The following is a 19,820-nucleotide window of genomic DNA, read 5'->3' on the forward strand; positions in this document are numbered from 1 at the left end:
ATCCTGCATTTCAGGTGAATTCCCCATACGCGTGCCATTAAATCAAAGCCCAATCTCAGCTAGAAAAGATCTCATGGCATAATTTCCAAGGTGGCCAGCATTCATCTTCTTAACCAATATTTATGCCTCTCTGGATACCGATCACCACACTGCAAATTTATACATTTTTATCCTCCCCCAAAATACACCACGGATTTAGTCATCTGCCCTAACACTGCATAGAGTTTGGCCAAATTTTGTTTGATAACACTTTTGTGAAGCACCTTCACTAGAATAAGCATGTTTTATAAGTATGTTGTGGTGAGCAAATATCTAAAAATTGCAACAACTATGCAGAATTTCTAAATTGATTATGGTGTTTAAAATGAAGAATCATGTCAAAGTGCAAAAAATATTTTAATACCATTATTTTATAATACTACAGTATAGCTTCCACAACAGATTACAGCATATTTCCTGCTCACACTAAAAATATCTATTCCACAACTTTGTCAGTTAATTTGATAGATTGCTATCCAATACTACAATATTTTACATGCCTTCTCATTTAAACACAATCAAGAACAGGGATGTACAAAAATAATTACCAAGATACTTGCCAGATCTTTACAAACTCTGTCAATTAATATTGCATGTACAAGATATCAAATACTTTAATGGTGTAAGGCAGTTGTCACTTTCCCACAGAAATTCAAGAAAATCTATGACTGAGAATCCCAATTTACATTTTGCATATTGTGCGTTTAAGAGTGTAATCACTTAACACAATAAAAGAGTAACCAAAGATCAGTAAGCAAGTGACAGTGTTTATTTCAAATTTGTATCACTTCCTTCACCACTATCTTAATGCAATTCCACTACAACATTTAGCTCCCCTTCTAAAATCCCATTTACTTTTGAAGGGTCTGGGTTATATTACTACCAATCACTGAATCACATTAGGTTTTACATTATACACTCATGAGCTTGTGTATCAAAAGAATTAATTTTCTCTGAGCTGCAGAGCAAAGTGATTACATTTGGGAATAAAAGTTATGCCAGCAATTTGATCTACCAAGTTCAAATCAAATTTGTCAGCTCATTCAGCCATTATCTACAAGATAAAATTCCAGCTGAATATGATAGTCGCTCACAACTATACAAACTTTAAAGCTCTGTAATTTTGGGGGAAGGGTTATATTTTTTTTTAAACAGCAAATTTGTAGCACAAAACACATGGCATGTAAAAGAAACTCCAGTCCTCTGTTAACTATTGCAAGAATTACTTTGTATTGGATCTTCAATATGAGTAAGTTGACACTTTTTAAAATTGTAAAGTTTAATACATTTACAGATGCCATCAATATCATTTAAATAAAATCACTGTGCATAGTCTGTGCTTAAACTATAAATGCTATACTGGTTTTGAATTCAAATTAAGTGTTTTGATGAAGTTTTTTTCTCTTCACATTAAATGGTGTCCATGCCAAGACCATTTTCTGTTGCCAGCACTCATCACAAGATTGTCAATTTGTCTAATAATGTAATTTTCTGTTCTGGTTATACTTCTGTCTTCTGCCTGATTGGGTAAATTATCGTTCACTTTATGAAGGGTACTCTTACTTATAGAGCTGAACAAACTCTTCGTAAAATCTTGCACAGCTTTAGAGAATAGGAAGGTGTCAGCCAGACTGATCTGAAGCACATAGTATTTTAAAATGAGTTAATGGATTTTGTCCCACATTTTGTTAAAGAATGTACTTCCTTTGTCTGATATGGCACAGTACATGCATGATACAGTTCAGCTCAGTTAAGTACACAATTGCATGTGCATGTGACACCCAAGTCTTAAGAATAGGTCACTTTTCCACATAAATGTAAAGAATTCAAAGCCAAGTTGAGCACTTCACACATGTAACAGCATAATCACACTGAATACAATGAATCAGTTACCATAGTCTCTACTGAGCTGGTAAAGCTTATTTCAAAAGTGATATAATTTACTCCATCACTGACACAATCTTCATCACTGTACAATGAACTCAACCAAGATAGAGTTAAGAGGAAGAGAGCAACATTTTACGCAGACCACTTTAGAACAGTGGTACAAGTTTGTCATGTAGTCTGTGAACTAAATCCCATCAAGATTAATGGATGTCAGCAAATCATCAGAAAATTAGCCAAAATGTTCTGATGGACCTCTTGAAGCCACTAGAAGCAGATATTCTTTCCGTATCATCTTCAGAGTATGCATTTTACCATTGCGTCCACACAGTTAAGCTATGTTCTGACCACCTGAATGCAGGCCACAACTTCAATTCGCTACATAGACTAGACCAAATCCAAATGATTTTCCTCCACTAGAAATGATGCTTCTTTAATTTATTTTAAAAAAAACAGAAAAATAATAAGGTTCACATTGCACAATTGTTTTTCAGCAGTAAACTTATGAAGTGGGTATGGAAAGTTAAAACAGAACAAGAAAAAGTTAGAGGTGCACTGGACAAGTATCATTCAAGAATATACTCTACCTCTATTCTCAAAAAAGCAGGGCACAGATCACAAGCCACAAAGTTGAACTGTGGCAAAGGAACTTTACACTTAATGGTACAGGTGTTGGTTAGAGGTGAGCTGGCTGGTGAAGGACATGTTTCTGCATCAGCAGAAACATTATTCCTAAGGAGCCTAAAAAAAATAAGGACAGAGTATCATTACAAAATAAAATATTAATGTTGGATCTGAAAAATTAGTTTTATGTAGTAAGACAATAGAAGTTCTGTTATCACTCCTGGGATAATTAAATATTACTGAGATGTAATATTGTTACATAATTATACAAATTTGTTCAAAGCACTCCTTACCCCCAGTGTCTATTTCTGGTCGACTGAGAACAACACAACCAAAATTACTCCATGATTGATTTGCGGTTCACTTCTTTCATTTAACTGTATATTTGCTAACACTCATTCCTTTCTCATCAATGCAATGTCCACAAAGCTGCAGGAATCCTGTTCCCCAAATCCAGACCAATGGAAAAGCAAAAACTTGTAAATTACTTAAAGTCATGCCATGATTTTACAGGAAGGTGAGCCCAGAATCTCTTTTCAGTTGTGCATACTTGTATATCACAATATTGCCAAGTTATTATTAAAGTGAGGAAAGCCAAGAGCAAATTAGGACCAACTGCACCATCAGCCAATACGGGCCATCCACAGAACCACTGTTAGCTTCTTCTGATTGGTTCCGCTTGTGGGGCTTTGAGAGAGTTGTTAAATTAAGCTGGTGTTCAGTCTACAGCTATAATAGGCAAGTTGTACATGATTTTTGAGTCTAGCAATTTACTGAAGAACAACTTACAAGTAGCAAAGGATTCTGGCTATTTTTAAAAACAGCTAATTTTTTAGAATTCAATTATTTGCAGGTGGTAAGGAAACAGATTAAAATGCTTATTTTTGTCATGAATCTGCAGCCATATTAATGAATCAACACTGTTACCACTCAATCATGATAAAAGAATATAATTTAAAGCAAAAAGATGCTCTTACTGAAATATTATATGCATTTGATGATACTTAAGTGAGTTCGAGGAGAAACTTGAGAAAATAAAACAAATGAAAATGACATCTAGATCACCAACTGCACCCATAGCAGAAACTCTACCCTCTCACTGCTTCTACTTCCCAGATGCAAGAACAAGAACTCCATATGTAGCCACATTTCACGATGTTAAAATGTTCACATTTTATGTCCTGGGATTTGGAATGGTTTCTTGTTTTGTTCTCAACCTTCACACATGACGCCACAATCACCAAAATTTGAACACAATTCAAAATGCTATACATCTTTAAATTAAGTCACCCACGAAGCTGACTGCATAAGCTCATTTAGTGCACAGGGTAAAACACTGGACAAAATTCATAGGAGTTAGAAGGGCTTGTGATAAATTACATGGTATTCTTCCAAGGTAACACTCTCCCAAATAGAAACAAAAGGCTAATTGTGTTTCCAACTTTTGCTTTAACTTCTACATTTATAGTCAAGATTGCAAGTTTAAAAGATGCTTAATCATAAACCTGATAGCATAGTTGCTCATTGTTCTGTTTGTGTTTAGCAAGATGCCACATGAGCTCACTGTTGCTTGTAAATCTCAACATGCACATCTCACATTTGTATGGTAAAGCTGCAGTGTGGCCCACATCGATGTGTGCTTGAAGGTTTGCAATTTGCTCCGTAGAGTAATCGCAGTACTGGCACAAATAAATCTCCTGAGACGAGTGCAAGTTCAAGTGTTTGTCATATTCCGCCGTGTTGCAAAACCCCTTTCCGCAATCGTCGCACACGAATGGAAAGAATCGGGCATGTTCGATCGCTACGTGCCTGTTGACGTTGGCGAACAGCCGGCTCCTGTAGCCACAGGACTGACATATAAAGAAATTTCGGTCCCGGTCAAAGCTCACTTTACTCAGAAAGCCAGCTGCTCCATGAAGTCCATCTTCAGAGGTGTCATTCATCTCCATGAGGCTGTACGCATGTTCAGCAAGGACATGGCCATGCAACTCAGTAGCATCATCCGTACCGTACTCACAGAACTGGCAGAGGTACTCCTCATCGCCGTCGTGTTGCTGCAGGTGAAGATGGAGGTCACTGGTGCTGCAGAAGTGAATGTTGCACTGCTCACACCAGTACAGATACTCACCGATATGGGCATCTGCCACGTGTAACTCAAGCTCCTTGGGGTTTTCAGCACTGTGGCTGCATAGCTGACAAGCACTCGGCTCTTCCGTCTCGTGGGCCTGCAAGTGCTTGTGGAGCAGGCTGTACGTTAGGAATTCACGCTTGCAGACTGGGCAGACGTTAGACAGAGTGTCGGTGTGCCTGAGAATAACATGTTGCTTCAGCTCGAGCGGGTACTTGCTGTTGAAGTCGCAGTGCTCACAGCTGTAGAGTCCGTCGCAGGATGGTTTTCGCAGAGGCCACTTGTGCTGGTAAAGTATTCCCATGCAAGGAGATTTGTCCCGTCTCTCAGAACCATCACTAACTGAACTCTCTGTGGTATCATCTTGGTGTTTATTGGAGAGAGAAATGCTCTGTTCAGAGTGGTAGGTGTTAAATTTTCCATCTTGGTCATTAAAAAGGCTCCAGTTTTCAATCCCACACTGCCTCTTGTTAGTTCCTTTCAAAACAGTGTTTACTGGCCTCACTGTCATGTACAGGTCTGAAAAGCAAACAGGAAATATTTTGATGTACTTAAAGACCTTATTTTGGAAATTAGTTCATTGCCCACACCCCCTAAACTTACAAGGACAAGATTTAAGAATTCCCCACCCTACAAAAGTCAGTTGCGATCATGGTGGAAAAGAAGATGATGTTTTAAGAAGTGAAAACTGCATGGCTTTTTAGAACAGTACAGAGTTTCTAGAGCTGTACACAATCTGTTGTTTACTGCGCAAACACACTGAAAATCAAGCATCTTTTACTCCAATCCTACTTTAATCCCTTTTTTATTTTACGCATTTCCCTCAAATTCTTACCACTAATCTACACACTGGGAGAAATTTACAGTCACTGATTAACCTACATGTCTTTGGCATGTGGAGTGACGGGAGAATTAGTACATGGTCACAGGCAGAGAACGTGCAAATTCCACACATCGACAAGATCGGGACTGAACCCAGACCATTGGCACTGTGAGGCAATGTAATACTACTGGCTATGTAATCGTGCCATTCTTCTAAAACAGGTTGCCATTCTGCAATAAACCTGGGCAGTACTCTGAAAGCCAAGCCTCGGTTGTCTCAAATCACACACAGTCAGTCACCACGATCCAAAGAACAGCTGACATTAGAAATCTAACCCAGCACGGTTCATTGTTACAAAGCAAGGATTGAGTGAGAAAGTTATGGGAAGGGGAGAAAGCAAATGTCTCTAAGGTTTCACTAGCTCAAGTGGCATGTTGTCATGACAACACCCTTTCCCTCAAAGTCGACAAAACTAAAGAGCAGGTCAATGACTTCAGGAAGTGGGTCAGTGGACTTGCTCCTATGTACATGAAGCTGAGAGGGTTGAGAGCTTCATGTTGCTAAGAGTGAACACTACCAACAGATCGTCCTGGTCCAATCACACAGCCAAGAAATCTCAGCAGTGCCTCTACTTCGTCAGGAGGCTTACGATATTTGGCATGTCCCCACTGACCCTGACTATCAATGCACTGTAGAATACATCCCATCCAGATGCATCACGGCTTGGTACGGTAACTGCTCCACCCATAATCACAAGAAACTGCAGAGAATCGTGCTAAGCTGTGTCTACACCATGGAAACCTAACTGCCCTCCATGGACACTGCCTACACTTGTTGCTGCCTCAGTAAAGCCACCAGTATAACCAAAGATCCCACCTACCCCTGACAATCTCTCTTCTTCTCCCTAGCAGGAAGAAGTTGCAAAAGCCTAAATACAAGTATCACCTGATTCAAGGACTGCTTGTATAAGTCCACTGAATAATTCCCTAGTGCAATAAACTGGACCCGACCTCAGAATCTACCACATTATCTCCTTACACCCTATTATCTCCCCGCACTGCACTTCCTCAGTACTGTAGCACTCCACACTGTTATAATGAATTGATCTTTATGGACAGTATGCAAGAGAGGTTTTCCACTGCACCTCGCTTCATGTGACAATAATAAACCAATTTAATGTGACCTTTTTTCTGTTTCCTAGGATGCATCTTTTCCAGAGCTGTTGTCAGTCATTAAGAAACATCTACTTTTTGTTTCCCTTCTGCAACCATAAATGTACAATTCAGAATAGCAATGAGGGAGTGCAAAATTCCACCTCCTGGAAAAACAATGCTCACAAGTACAAAGTGTTCTTCATTAACAATTTTATCCTACCTTGTGAATCATTTGAATGTGTACAGTATTCAGGACTGCTTTCTCGTTCATCTTCAACTGTGGAGTCTAACCCTGAAAAAGAAATGATATTTTGGGAACTAATCCAGTCAAAGGTAGATTGCCTACTACAGATTTCCTGGAAAAATACACGTTCAAAGTCATTACTCTAGTGCACATTCCACTTAGAAATCTGAAGGGTGTCTTTAAGCTATTAAAAGCTTTACTTTAATGCTCCTCTTCTATTGCATTTCAGAAGACGTGTTTTTTTATGTCACTGAGAAAATTAAGCACAGATGCATCTAAGTAATTAGAAAAAAATCAGATTATGCTTAGGTAAGGCCCTACATTCAGGCTTTGGTAGAGATATGTCTCTACCAAAGGAGGTGTAAGGCCCTCCTTCCCTCTGCTAGCCTGCAGGTCACCCTCGGGCAAGTTTTAGCACCTGCTTAGCCCCCTCCCCCGGATCAGGGTCACGTGAAGCCATGGAAGCAGGTGGTAGACAGTCGTATGAGCAGCTGGTGCATATCACAAGTCCTGGTTATGCGACCACTGACACCAGGCAGACAATCTCTGAAGAGTATTGTTAATAGCTGGGGTCACCTGCCTTGTAAAGACACTGCCCACCTGGAAGGCAATGGCAAACCATGTCTGTAGAAAAAATTTGCCAAGAACAAGCACGGCCAAAAGACCATGATTGCCTACGCCATATGACATGGTATATAATGATGATAAAGGCCCTAAATGACATTCTCTAGCCATTTCACAATAGTATAAAGGCCACAGCGATTTCAGAATTGTAGGGAACACAATGATCATTTTACACTCAACAGTACTTCACCACATGTGGGAGTACTGTGTGCACTTCTGCTTGCCCCCCTTGTAGGAAGGAGGTGGACACTGTGGTAATAGTGTAGAATAAGTTTACCAGGTTAACACTTGGTTAAGAGGGAATGAGCAACAAGGACAAACTTGGGTTATTCTCCTGGAGGCTGAGGGGTGACCTGATACAGTTTCTTTTTTAAATTATGAGGTTAATTTCCAGAAATCTTTGGTGAGGTACAGTCAGAATCTCCTCCCTAAGGTAGAAATGTCAACCACCAGAGACCAGGAAGGAAGAGTAGGTGATGCAAGTGGCAATTTTATTATACAGAGAGTGATGGGGCAGTATTTGAATCAGACAGTTTGTGGAGTTTTAGAAGCTTTTTGATGGACACAAGAATATGAAGGGAATAAAGGTACATTTAGTTTAATCAGCATCAAGACTGACCCAGCATCGTGGGTAGAATGGGCTGTCCAGTGCTATAGTGTTCACACTGTAATCACGACTGAACAGTTTATAGACGCACATTAATTTTTTTTTGTGCTAGACACCACGAACTGCAGTCTACTGGAGGAACTTAGCAGGTCAAACTATATCTGTGGGAGACACTGCTAGAGTGAGTTCCTCAAGAAGGTATTTAAAAAATTCTAGCTAGGACAACGGAGATGACAAAATGCCTTTCTATGAGACTTTAACACAGGATGAGAATATATGTGGGACTTTGGCTTAGTCATTTCACCTTTGACATCTCCACTTCAGGGTTCTATTTGCCAACTCCCACCCTCACTCACCTCTAAAGAACCAGTCTCCACCGTCAGGCCTAGACACAAACCCTAAACACTAACTCATGACTGCTAACTTATGAGATGGACTTCTGAGCTCACAATCGATCTTGTTATGATCTTGCACCTTATCGTTTACCTGCACTGCACTTTCTCTGTAGCTGTTGCATTTTATTCTGCATTGTTATTGTTTTACCCAATGATCTCATCTGTATAAACAATATGCGAGTTAAAATTACCGCAGAATCTCGGAACAATAATAAAGCAATTCCAATTTCCCTTACTTACCAGCCCGAGTCCATGCAACGCCATTCCCCCGGTCCCTAATGCCCTGTCCCCGGGATTAATTTACCCTCTATTTGTATTTCTGAGCCTCTTCATCCACCCCTGCAGCTTATACCTGAGTAACGCGAGGGATTTAAACTCTTCCTTCTCTTCCTCTTGCCACTTTCGCTCATCCTGTCCCCTGCGGGACGCGCAGCCCGGGCTTGCTCCGCTCCTCACAAGGGCCTTGCGGCCTCGAGGCTCGGCTCGGCCCGCCCCGACCCAGCCCGCTCTCCGGACCGCGTCCACTGCAGCTACGCACTCCTCATGCAAGAAGGCCTTTCTGCCGGGCTGAAACCTCTTCGCTCAATGGAAGTCGCAGGCAGGCGATCTCCCCACTCAGCCCGGGCCCCGAACAGCTGCCTCTTCAGTCCCTTCGCTGCGCTCCGCTTTTCGGTTACAAATGGAGATAGTCCCTAACACTATGACGTCAGCCCCGCTTCCGCCCAGTGCAGCCACAAAGGGAGCGTCTGTATTTGCCACTTTCGGGCAGTGGTGAAGATCCTCCATCTCAGTGCAATGCACGGATCTTTCTTTTAGCGCAATGGATCCCCTTAGCAGCAATCATTGACTGAAAACTTACCCTTGTGCTCTCTCTGCAAAGAGAATACACAAGTTAACTTTACGTCTGAGTGCGTGCCTTTATTTATTTGTACAGACAAAACATTTAGGGTTCTCACCTACTGTCAGTCGTGCAACTCAGGAATACCACCGCACACAAATTTTGGAAGTATTCTTCGTTGCTGTTTTTTGTAACAATTCTGTTTTACCAGTTAGCCCTGAGCCGAACCCGTGAGCCCGGAAAACCGGTGGACCACCTAAGAGCCAAAGCATAAAGCCCTGACTTCAGCCAACACAGCTCTCCAGGCCATCGAGGCTTGTAAGCCTCCAAACCCTACGGCAAGGTTGTGGTCCTCTTGGAGTTGTATTTTCCACTTCAGGGCAGAAAAAAGTGATCCTCTATCTGGTATTATCATCTGCCACCTACATGCGATTTTCAATGTTGGTTGCAAAGACTTATTCATAAAACTAAGGTTACATTTTTATCCTTCGTCCCGCCTCTCTTCACCTTGCGCAGTCCCATGGAGTTGAGAATGACTCAGGACGTGATTTTTTTTTTAATGTGGGGCGGGCATTGCTGCCACCTGACTTGAGAGAACAAGGTCTAACAGCGAGAAGATTTGAGATTCTGCTGCCCAGACTTAGCACCCGCACATACAAGCTGGTGTTTCTGAAACACGATCCGAAAGTGCTGGAAATAGTCGTCAAATTAGTGCAGTGATTCCCACCCGGGGAAATAGAAGTCATCAGCGGTGTTCAAGGTTCTTGGGGGGGGGGGGGGATAGTAAGTGGCCCCCTAACTTGAGGCACTCGTCCTGACCGACTGTTAGTGCAGGCTTTTCAAAAACAAAGGATGAGGCTGATGCACCATCAATAACTGTCTGAGACGTGAGGCGAGATATCGGCTTTTATTTGACCACCATGCTACATCCTGGAGACTGAGAGCAGGGCTCAGGCCTCAATCACCTTTATACCGGGGTCTGTGGGAGGAGCCACAGGAGTGGTCAGCGGGGGGGGGGGGGGGCGTGTCCAGACAGGTATATGTAGTTCACCACATTGGCACTGGAACACAGGAAGAATCCTAGCTCTGCAGGCTATGAGCACTCGCCATCACAATGGGTCTGAAACTCAGCAACCTCATCCGACCTTACCAGCCAAACATACATTATTGGGGACGCACAAATTAGCAACCAGGGTGCCCAACAATTCCCCTTGACTCGCAGCACGGAACGAGCTCATGGAATTTAAGTCAGGTGCACCCTCTCAACCTTCTCTACAGAAGGCAGGCCGCACAATGATACAGTGCTGCCTGGAACCATACAGTGAAATAGAGCCAATCAGTCAAATTGCCAACACCGAGGTATTCAAAGCGACCTCGGCTTCACAGCTGCGGTCAAGAACCATATTTGGGGCTAAGAGTCCTAATGTGATTGGTCAGCCACGCTAACTGGAATAGTATAAAGGTAGCTTGTCGAACACCAGCTCTGTCCCGACTGACATTCAGATTCCAATCCTTGTCAGCGTAATTTTTACTGTTATGACCACCTTCATCTTCGCCTCGCCGTTACTTTGCGTGCTTCTACCGTCGTTCCATCCGTGTCAAACTGCTGCCGTCGTCAACATCCGGCAGACAACCCTAGTTTGTGTTAATTTTTTATTTTAATTAAGCCCCATTAATGATGAATAAATATATACGGTACGATTTTTATGAGCCTAAAAGTGGTGAAGCCTTGAATTCTAATCCTGCTTAGAAACAGAAAGTGGTCAATACAATGTCACATACCTGGAGCAAACACGAGGAAATCTGCAGATGCTGGAAATTCAAACAACAACACACACAAAATGCTGGTGGAACACAGCAGGCCAGGCAGCATCTATAGGGAGAAGCGCTGTCGGGCTGCCTGGCCTGCTGTTCCACCAGCATTTTGAGTGTGTTGTTGTTCACATACCTGGAGTGTGGTTTTATTCCATTCCCGTCAGATCAGCGACGCCCCATGTGTCTTATTTGTAATACTGTACTAATGAAGCCATGAAACCAACAAGATTGCAGGAACACTTCCGTAATAGACACCCTGAAAAGGCTACTTATGGTATTACTCAGTTCCAGAAGATGAAAGGAACATTTGAAAAGCGTTGCATACTCGAGTGATTTGCCAAGAAAGCTAAAAATGACCTGACAGTGGTCTCATTGCTTCTTATAACATTTCCAAAATGATAGCAAATCGTGGAAAATCTCATTCAATTGGTGAAAGGTTAATAATGCCTACAGTATTTTAAAATCAGTTCCTTTGCGTAATAACTGTAGCTCGTCGTATTGATGAAATGAGTATCAACTATACACTGAGCTACAAAAATCAAAGTCTATTGGTCACTTTAGCTACTTTATTAGGTACTGTTTTGTGATCAAAACCTACAGGTAAAGTCAAAAGTTCTACAGTTCATATTGTTCTTGTCTGGCACTTATTTTATAATCTGAGTCACAAAAAAGTGTAATATTGTAGAGGGAACTGAAAAAGTGGAATAATTTCAAAAACTTCTTTTAGAAAGCTCTTTGAATTATGTATGTCAAAAATGGTTCCACACTTGGAGGCCGACTTTTACAAATCATTACATTATTTAGGAGTAATGTTTCATTCATCTTTTTGACAAAGTCTTAGCAATAAGTAGCAAATAAGGAAAATCAAAAGTGATTTGCAATCCGGCATTGTGAATTAGTCCCCGCATTTCTTTTGCAAATGAAATCACAGCCTTTAGTCAAATCCATTGCAACATGTAGGTTTCTGAGGCAAAAAAAGAGTATTTCACCAGCTAATGAGGTTTGTTAAACGTACACACATATGTAATACGTGAGTATATATTTAAAAATCATTCATAAGATTTACAGGATTTAGACATCGTTGGTCAGAACTCCATTCATTCCTCATTCTGATTTGCTCCTGAAAAGATGGTACCCAATCAACTTCTTCCATTGCTGCGGTCTGCGTGCGTAAGGACGTGCAGGATTTTGACAGCGACACTGTAGGCATGCCAATACATTTGCAAGTCAGGTTGATGTATAAATTATAGGACATAGAGTGGAGTTGGAGCAGTTTGTATTCCAGTGATGTCCTGATCCTGCTGATGGCTTTAGATTTATTGAAGAAACGCTTGTAATTTTCTGTGCTGCATTTTATAGGTGGCGTACAGCACTGTCCCAGTGAGCTGGTAGTGCAGGGGGTGAAATGCTTGAACTGGTGGATACAGCGTCATCAAATGGGTCCCGTTGGCCTGCATGATTCTTAAATTCGTTCATCCAGACGAACAGGGAATATTCCATTACAGCAACACACGCAAAACGCTGGAGGAACTCGGCAGGTCAGGCACGCCTATCGAGGGGAATAAACGGTCGATGTTGTGGGCTGAGACCTTTCATCAGGACTGGAAATGAAGAGGGCAGAAGCCAGAATATAAAGGTGGGGGGAGGGGAGGGGTACCAGCTGGAGGGTGATAGGTGAAATCATGTGTGATAGGGTGAAGGTATGCGGGCGGGGGAGGAGGGATGAAGTAAGACGGTGATAGGTGGAAGAGATGAAAGGCTGAAAAAGGAGGAATCTGATAGAGATTCTGACCTCCACTCCCCCTCCCCCTCATGGTTCACCTATCACTTGCCAGGTTGTACGACTTCCCCTCTCCCCACCATCTTATTCCGGATTCTTCCACCTCTTTTCCCAGTCCTGATGAGGGATCACAGCTGGAAATGTCAACTGTTTGTTCTCCTCCATAGATGCTGCCTGACTTGCAGAGTTCTTTCAGTATTTTGCGTGTCTTGCTCAAGATTGTCAACATATGCAGACTCTCCTGTAGTTATTCTATTACAGCCTTGAGTTTAGCCTTGTGGACATTGGAAAGGTACTGATGAATCATTTGCTATGGAATACTCATTCTCCGGCCTGTTTCTTTAGATGAAGAGTAGTGTGGCTGTTCCAGTTTCCATCTTTGGCCAAGGATGAGTCACAGGACTCAATAATAGTTACAATCCAAGTGACAAGCTCCTCAGTCTCTAAAGACTGACACTTTGAGGCAGAAGTAGAAGGTCCAATTTTCTGCAGCAACAGGTCAACAGTGAATTTTGGAGAAAGGAATGCAGAACAAACTTAATCTTCAGATCTTCTTTTAGATGGGAACAGTGAGTATGTCATCCAACACAAACATCTTTTTTCCCACAAGAGTACGAGAGTTTTCTGGAAACATGAAACAGATGCAGATTTTTATGTCTGTAACTTTGAGGCTAACTTCTTTGATGACACCATTGATAAGGAATTTGGACTATTAACTTTGATGTAGAATTGGATCTGGCACTGCTGGAGGACACTGATTCATTTTATCACTTCTTTTTCTGTAAAAGAAATTAGATCAATGTTATTAACAGCTGCTGACCCTCTGTATAGGAATTTTCTGCCTTTAACTTGGTTTCCAGTAACTTGTGAAAATTACTGGTCCTCGGGGTTTGAGGAGGTTTGGTATGTCACCTAAAACACTCGCAAATTTCCACAGATATACCATGGAGAGCATTCTAACTGGCCACATCACCATTTTATGGGTGTGGGCTACTGACCAGGATCGAAGTAAGCTGCAAAAAGTTGTAAAATTAGTCAGCTCCATCATGGGCTCCATAGTCCCAGAAAGGTGGTGTCCATCATCAAGGACCTCCACTATTCAGGGCATGCCCTCTTCTCATTGCTACCATCAGGAAGGAGGTACAGAAGCCTGAAGGCACACTCTCAATGATTCAGGAACAGCTTCTTCCCCTCTGCCATCCAATTTCTGAATGGACAGTGAACCCATGAACACTATCTCTCTACTTTTTTTTTGCACTACTTATTTAATACACACACACACATATATACTGCAATTCAACATTTTTTTTTCTCTCCATTATCATGGATCGCATTGTACTGCTGCAGTAAAGTTAACAAATTTCATGACTTATGCCAGTGATATTAAACCTGATTCTGATTCCATGCAATGCATGTTAAACATAGAAACCCTACAGCACAATACAGGCCCTTTGGCCCACAATGTTGTGCTGAACATGTACTTACTTTAGAAATTACCTAGGGTTACCCATTGCTCTCTATTTTTCTGAGCTCCATGTACCTATCCAGGAGTCTCTTCAAAGACCCTTTTGTATCTGCATCCACCACCGTCGCCGGCAGCTCATTCCATGCACACACCACTCTCTGCATAAAAAACTTATCCCTGACATCTCCTCTGCACCTACTTCCAAGCACCTTAAAACTGTGCCCTCTCGTGCTAGCCATTTCAGTCTTGGGAAAAGGGCTGGGAAAATGTTGATTGGTAACATTAGAGCTATAGCATTGGGTCAGTGGCTCGTTGTGGACAAAGCTGCTACAAGAAATGCTACTTTGCATAATCTAAGTCCTTGAAGAAATGAAGTATACATGTTGTTTGAAACTTCTGGCTATCCTGTCTGTGCCAAGTCGCATACTTGTGTCAGAAATGCTGTCTGACCAAACGGTGAAATTTGTAACACCAATCACCAGGTACAATCCCTGCCACCTGAGATAAACTATAGAAAGATACTGAGTGAAGTTGGGCAGGGGAGCCTGTCTGTCACAGCCGTGGGTGCCCAAGCAATGGCGAGGGGATGTGCAGGGGCCTGGTTGGAGTTTGACTGAAAATGGAAAAGTGTCACGAGCATTTGCAGCAGGGATAATTGGAAACTGGACTGAATTCCCTTCTTATCCCAAGGGACCTTTGGAGAATGTTGCTGTTTGCTGCTTATAAGAAAAAAGAAAGCTTTTATTTTTATTCTTGTAATTCAGGTGTACACTGAGTGGCCACTTTATAGGTACCTCCTGTATGTTCATGGTCTTCTGCTGCTGTAGCCCATCCACTTCAAGGTTTGGTGTGTTGTGCATTCAGAGCTGCTCTTCTGCACACCGCTGTTATAACACGTGGTTATTTAGGTCACTGTCACCTTCCTGTCAGCTTGAACTGGTCTGATAACTTCCCTCTGCCCTCTCTCATTAACAAGGCATTTTTTGCCTTCAGAACTGCCACTCATTAGATTTTTTTTTGTTTATTGCACCATCCTCTGTAAATGCTAGACACAATTATTCGTGAAAATCCCAGGAGATCATCAGTTTTTGAGATACTTAAACGACCCCATCTGGCACCAACAAACATTTCACTAACAAAGTCACTTAGATCAAATTTCTTCCGCATTCTGACATTTGGTCTGAACAACAACTGAACCTCTTGACCATGATTGGCTGATTAGATATTTGCATTTTCAAGCAGGTGTACAGGTTACTTAATAAAGTGGCAGTAAGTTTACTTCAGCATTTTACAGAACCATCAACGCAACAGAGAAAGTTGTAATCATAAAAGTCATAAGGGTAAGTGTGGATGGGTATGTACATTCCAAAACATTCAAGTTTTCCCAACCAGAAACCCTGCATGAACCAGTAGGTTCATAATCTGCTGATGGCTAGATCTGTTGTGTTTGGGGATGGCAACCACGAGTTATATCAGAAGTTGAGGTATGATCTCTGCGAGGCTATTGTGAGCACACAGAGGCAATTTTGGACTAAACAGGAGTCACAGATGAACACCTCACAGTTGTGCCAATGCTTGCACAATGTAACTTCCTACAGGGTGAGATTGGGTGGCAATAACCCATCATTCCCAGACGAGATCAATGCCTTTTTTTGCATGCATAGGTAGAACAATGATACACCCGCATGAGCCCCCACGTTCTGCATGATGCTGTAATTTCATTCTCTGAGGATGACACCCGGGCAACCTTCAAGAGGATGAATCCATGGGAGGCGTCTTGTCCTGACGGTATACCTAGCTGAGTACTAAAGAACTGTGTGGACCAACTGACTGGAGTATCTATGGACATATTCAACCTCTCGCTTCTGCAGTCTTAAGATCTCACCTGCTTAAAAAAGGCATCTATTGTACCAAGAGCATGGTGACCTGCTTCAGTGACTACCCTCCAGTAGCACATCAACTGTATTAAGACCTTAAGAGATAGGAGCAGAATTAGGCCACTTAGCCCTTTGAGTCTGTTCCGCCATTCCATCAGAGCTGGTTTATTATCCTTCTCAACCACATTCTCCTGACTTCTTCCTATCACTTTGATGCCCTTACTCACCAAGAACCTGTCAACATTTGCTTTAATCATACTCAATGACTTGGCCCCCATGAATTTCACGGATTCACGACATTTTGGGTACAGAAATTCCTCCTCATCTCTGTTCTACATGGACGTCACTCTATTCTGAGGCTGTGCCCTCTGGTTCTAGACCCACCCACTATGGGAAACATATCTACTCTATCTAGGCCTTTCAATATTTGATAGGTTTCAGTGAGATCCTCCCTCATTCTTCTAAACAGTGAGTACAGGCTCAGAGCCTTCAAACATCCTCATACGCTACCCTTTCATTCTTGGAATCATTCTTGTGAAATTCATCTGGACCCTCTCCAATGCCAGCACACCTTTCCTTAGGTAAGGGGCCCAAAACTACTCACAATATTCTGTGTGGTCTGACCAATGCCTTATAAAGCCTCATTATTACATCCTTGCTCTTATATTCTAGTCCTATCAAAATGAATACTAACATTGCTTTTGATTTCCTTACCACCTACTCAACCTGCAAATTAAACTTTAGGGAATCCTGCATGGGAACTCCTAAGTCCCTGTGCACCTTTCATTTTTGAATATTCTCCCCATTTAGAAAATAGTCTATGCCTTTATTCCTGCTACCAAAGTGCATGGCCATACACTTCCCTACACAATATTCTATCTGCCACTTCTCTGCCCATTCTCCCAATCTATCCAAGTCCTTCTGCAGACTGACTGCTTCTTCAACACACCCTGACCCTCCTCCTATCTTTGCTGTCTGCCAACTTGGCCACAAAGCCATCAATTCCATCATCCATATCATTGACATATAACGTGAAACAAAGTGGTTCCAATACCGACCCCTGCGGAATACCACTAGTCACCAGCAGCCAGCCAGAATAGGCCACCTTTATTCTGACTCTTTGCTTCCTGCCAGTCAGCCAATCTTCTATCCATGCTAGTATCTTTCCTGTAATACTAAGAGCCCTTTTCTTGATAAGCAGCCTCACATGTAGCACCTTGCCAAAAGCCTTTTGAAAATCCAAGTAAACGCTCCCTTGTCTATCTTGCCTGTTATTTCCTCAAAGAATTCCAACAGATTTGTCAGGCAAAATTTCCCCATAAGGAAACCTATGCTGGCTTTGGCCTACTTGATCACTTGCCTCCAAGTACCCGAAACTTCAGTCTTAATAATCAACTCTAATATCTTCCCAACCACTGAAGTCATGCTAACTGGCTTATAATTTGCTTTCTCTCTCCCTTTTGCCTCTCTCCCTTCTTGAATCTAGTGACTCTTGAACAATCATTATGAATACCTCCACAATCTCTTCAGTTACCTGTTTCAGAATCCTGGGGAACACACCATCTGGTCCAGATGATTTATGTACCTTCAGAGCTTTCAGTTTCCCAACCACGCTGGCATCCTGCTAATGCCTTCCTCAGTGAAGACTGAGAAAAGATACTTAATAAGTTCATTCTCATTTCTTTGCCCCACTTACTACCTCTCCAGTATAATTTTCCAGTGGTCCGGTATCCACTCTCATCTCTCTTACTCTTTATATATCTGCAAAAACTTTTGATATCCTCTATGATAGTAAAGGTTAACTTATCTTCATATTTCATCTTTTCTCTCCTTATGGTGTTTATTTAGTTGCCTTCTGTTGGTTTTTAAAAGCATTGTAATGTTCTAACTTCACACAAATTTTTGCTATATTATATGCCGTCTCTTTTCCTTTTATGCTGTGTTTGGTCAGGCATGGTTGACTCATCCTCTTTTTAGAATACTTCTTCGTCTTTGAGATGAATCAATCTTGCGCCTTCTGAATTGCCCCCAGAATCCCCATCCATTGCTGTTCTGCCAGCTTCCGATCAACTTTGGCCAGTTCCTCTCTCATGTCTCTATAAATCACTTTACTTCACTGTAATACTGATACATCTGACTTTAACTTCTCTCTTTCAAACTGCAAGGTGAATTCTATCATATCATGATCACTGCCTTCTAAGTGTTCCATTACCTTAAACTCCTTAATCAAATCTGGTTCATCATACAACACTCAACACCCAAGACAAAAGCCACCTCATAGGCATTCTACAAATTTCTATTTTTGGGATCCAGTGTCAATCTAATTTTCCCAATCTACCTGCATATTGAAACCCCCGTGACTATCATAACATTGCCCTTATTACATGCCTTTTCTATTTCCTGTTGAAATTTATAACTCACATCCTGTCTACAGTTCAGTGCCTGTATATATCTCCCTTCAGGGTCTTTTTACCCTTGCAGTTTCTTAACTCTACCACAATGATTCTATAACATCTGATTCTATATCACCTCTTTCTAAGGATTTGATTTCATTTTTTTTACCAACAGAGCCACCCCAACACCTCTGCCTACCTGCCTGTCCTTTCGATATAATGTGTTTATCCTCAGATTTAAGCTCTCAACTATGATCTTCTTTCAGCCATGGCTCAGTGATGCCCACAACATCATATGTAGCAATCTCTTACTGTGCTACAAGATCATCTACGTTATTCCGTATACTGCGTGCATTCAAATATAACACCTTCAGTCTTGCATTCATCCCCCTTTTCAACTTTTTCCCCAATGTTACATTTCAACTCATCCCAGTGCCTGGAATTTTACCCTACCATCTACTTGTTCTTCCTCACTGTCTCACTACACACTGCATCTACTTGTATACCAACTGTCCCATCCTCAGCCCTATCACTCTGGGTCCCATCCCCCTTCCAACTTAGTTTATACCCACCACAATAGCTTCAGTAAACCTGCCTGCAAGGATATTGGTCTCCCTTGGGTTCAGGTGCAACCTGTCCTTTTGCTACAGATTATAACTTCCCAGAAGAGACCCATCTGTATCATTGTCCTATTCCTGCCCTGACTAACATGTGGTACTTGGAGCAATACAGAGATTACTATCTTGGAGGTCCTGCTCTTTAGCCTCTTCCCTAACTCCCTATACTCACTGCGTGTTTTGAGTGGTTGACTATGGCAGGAGTCAACCGCTGCCCCATCAATGGCCTGGATTTGCTCCAATTTGCCTACCTCCACGACAGGTTAACAGCAGATGTGAATTTGCTAGCTTTTTATTCTGTTTTGGAACAAGAACTCATATACGTCAGGCTCATTCAACACAATCATCCCATCCAAACTCATCACAAAGATTCACATCCTAGGCCTCTGTACCTCCCCCTGCATTTGGATACACAATTTACTCGTCAGTGGACGTCAATCTGACAGGACTGGTAACAACACCTCCGCCTTGCTGATCATCAGCGCAGGTGCGCCTCAAGGCTACGTGTATCGT

At 42.0% G+C, this 19,820-nt stretch overlaps 2 protein-coding genes across 2 annotated transcripts in view; both read right to left on the reverse strand.

The window, feature by feature from the left end:
• Positions 1–377: 377 nt before the first annotated feature.
• Positions 378–9,219, reverse strand: LOC140725669 (zinc finger protein 639-like). The gene is made up of 3 exons (XM_073041451.1): positions 8,875–9,219; positions 6,873–6,944; positions 378–5,194 (listed from the first exon to the last, which is right to left on the reverse strand). Exons 1-3 carry the CDS (start codon positions 8,930–8,932, stop codon positions 4,041–4,043), a joined length of 1,284 nt encoding a protein of 427 aa, XP_072897552.1. The 5' UTR covers positions 8,933–9,219; the 3' UTR covers positions 378–4,040.
• Positions 9,220–11,727: 2,508 nt separating this feature from the next.
• LOC140724424 (uncharacterized) overlaps positions 11,728–19,820 on the reverse strand; it is a 145,168-nt gene continuing 137,075 nt past the window's right edge. Inside the window, exon 11 of the mRNA XM_073038875.1 lies at positions 11,728–13,734. Coding sequence (XP_072894976.1) covers positions 13,723–13,734 — 12 coding nt within the window. The 3' untranslated portion in view covers positions 11,728–13,722. The remainder of the gene's footprint in view (positions 13,735–19,820) is intronic.

This window comes from Hemitrygon akajei, chromosome 3 (genome assembly GCF_048418815.1).
Source record: "Hemitrygon akajei chromosome 3, sHemAka1.3, whole genome shotgun sequence".
Lineage (NCBI taxonomy): Eukaryota > Metazoa > Chordata > Chondrichthyes > Myliobatiformes > Dasyatidae > Hemitrygon > Hemitrygon akajei.

Excerpts from the sequence above, each read along its gene's own strand:
- LOC140725669 (XM_073041451.1), bottom strand. The coding sequence starts at position 8,932 with ATGAGCGAAAGTGGCAAGAGGAAGAGAAGGAAGAGTTTAAATCCCTCG. Across the intron at positions 6,945-8,874 it reads AAATCCCTCGCGTTACTCAG|GGTTAGACTCCACAGTTGAA; the intron begins GTATAAGCTGCA and ends TTTCTTTTTCAG. Across the intron at positions 5,195-6,872 it reads ACATTCAAATGATTCACAAG|ACCTGTACATGACAGTGAGG; the intron begins GTAGGATAAAAT and ends TTTGCTTTTCAG.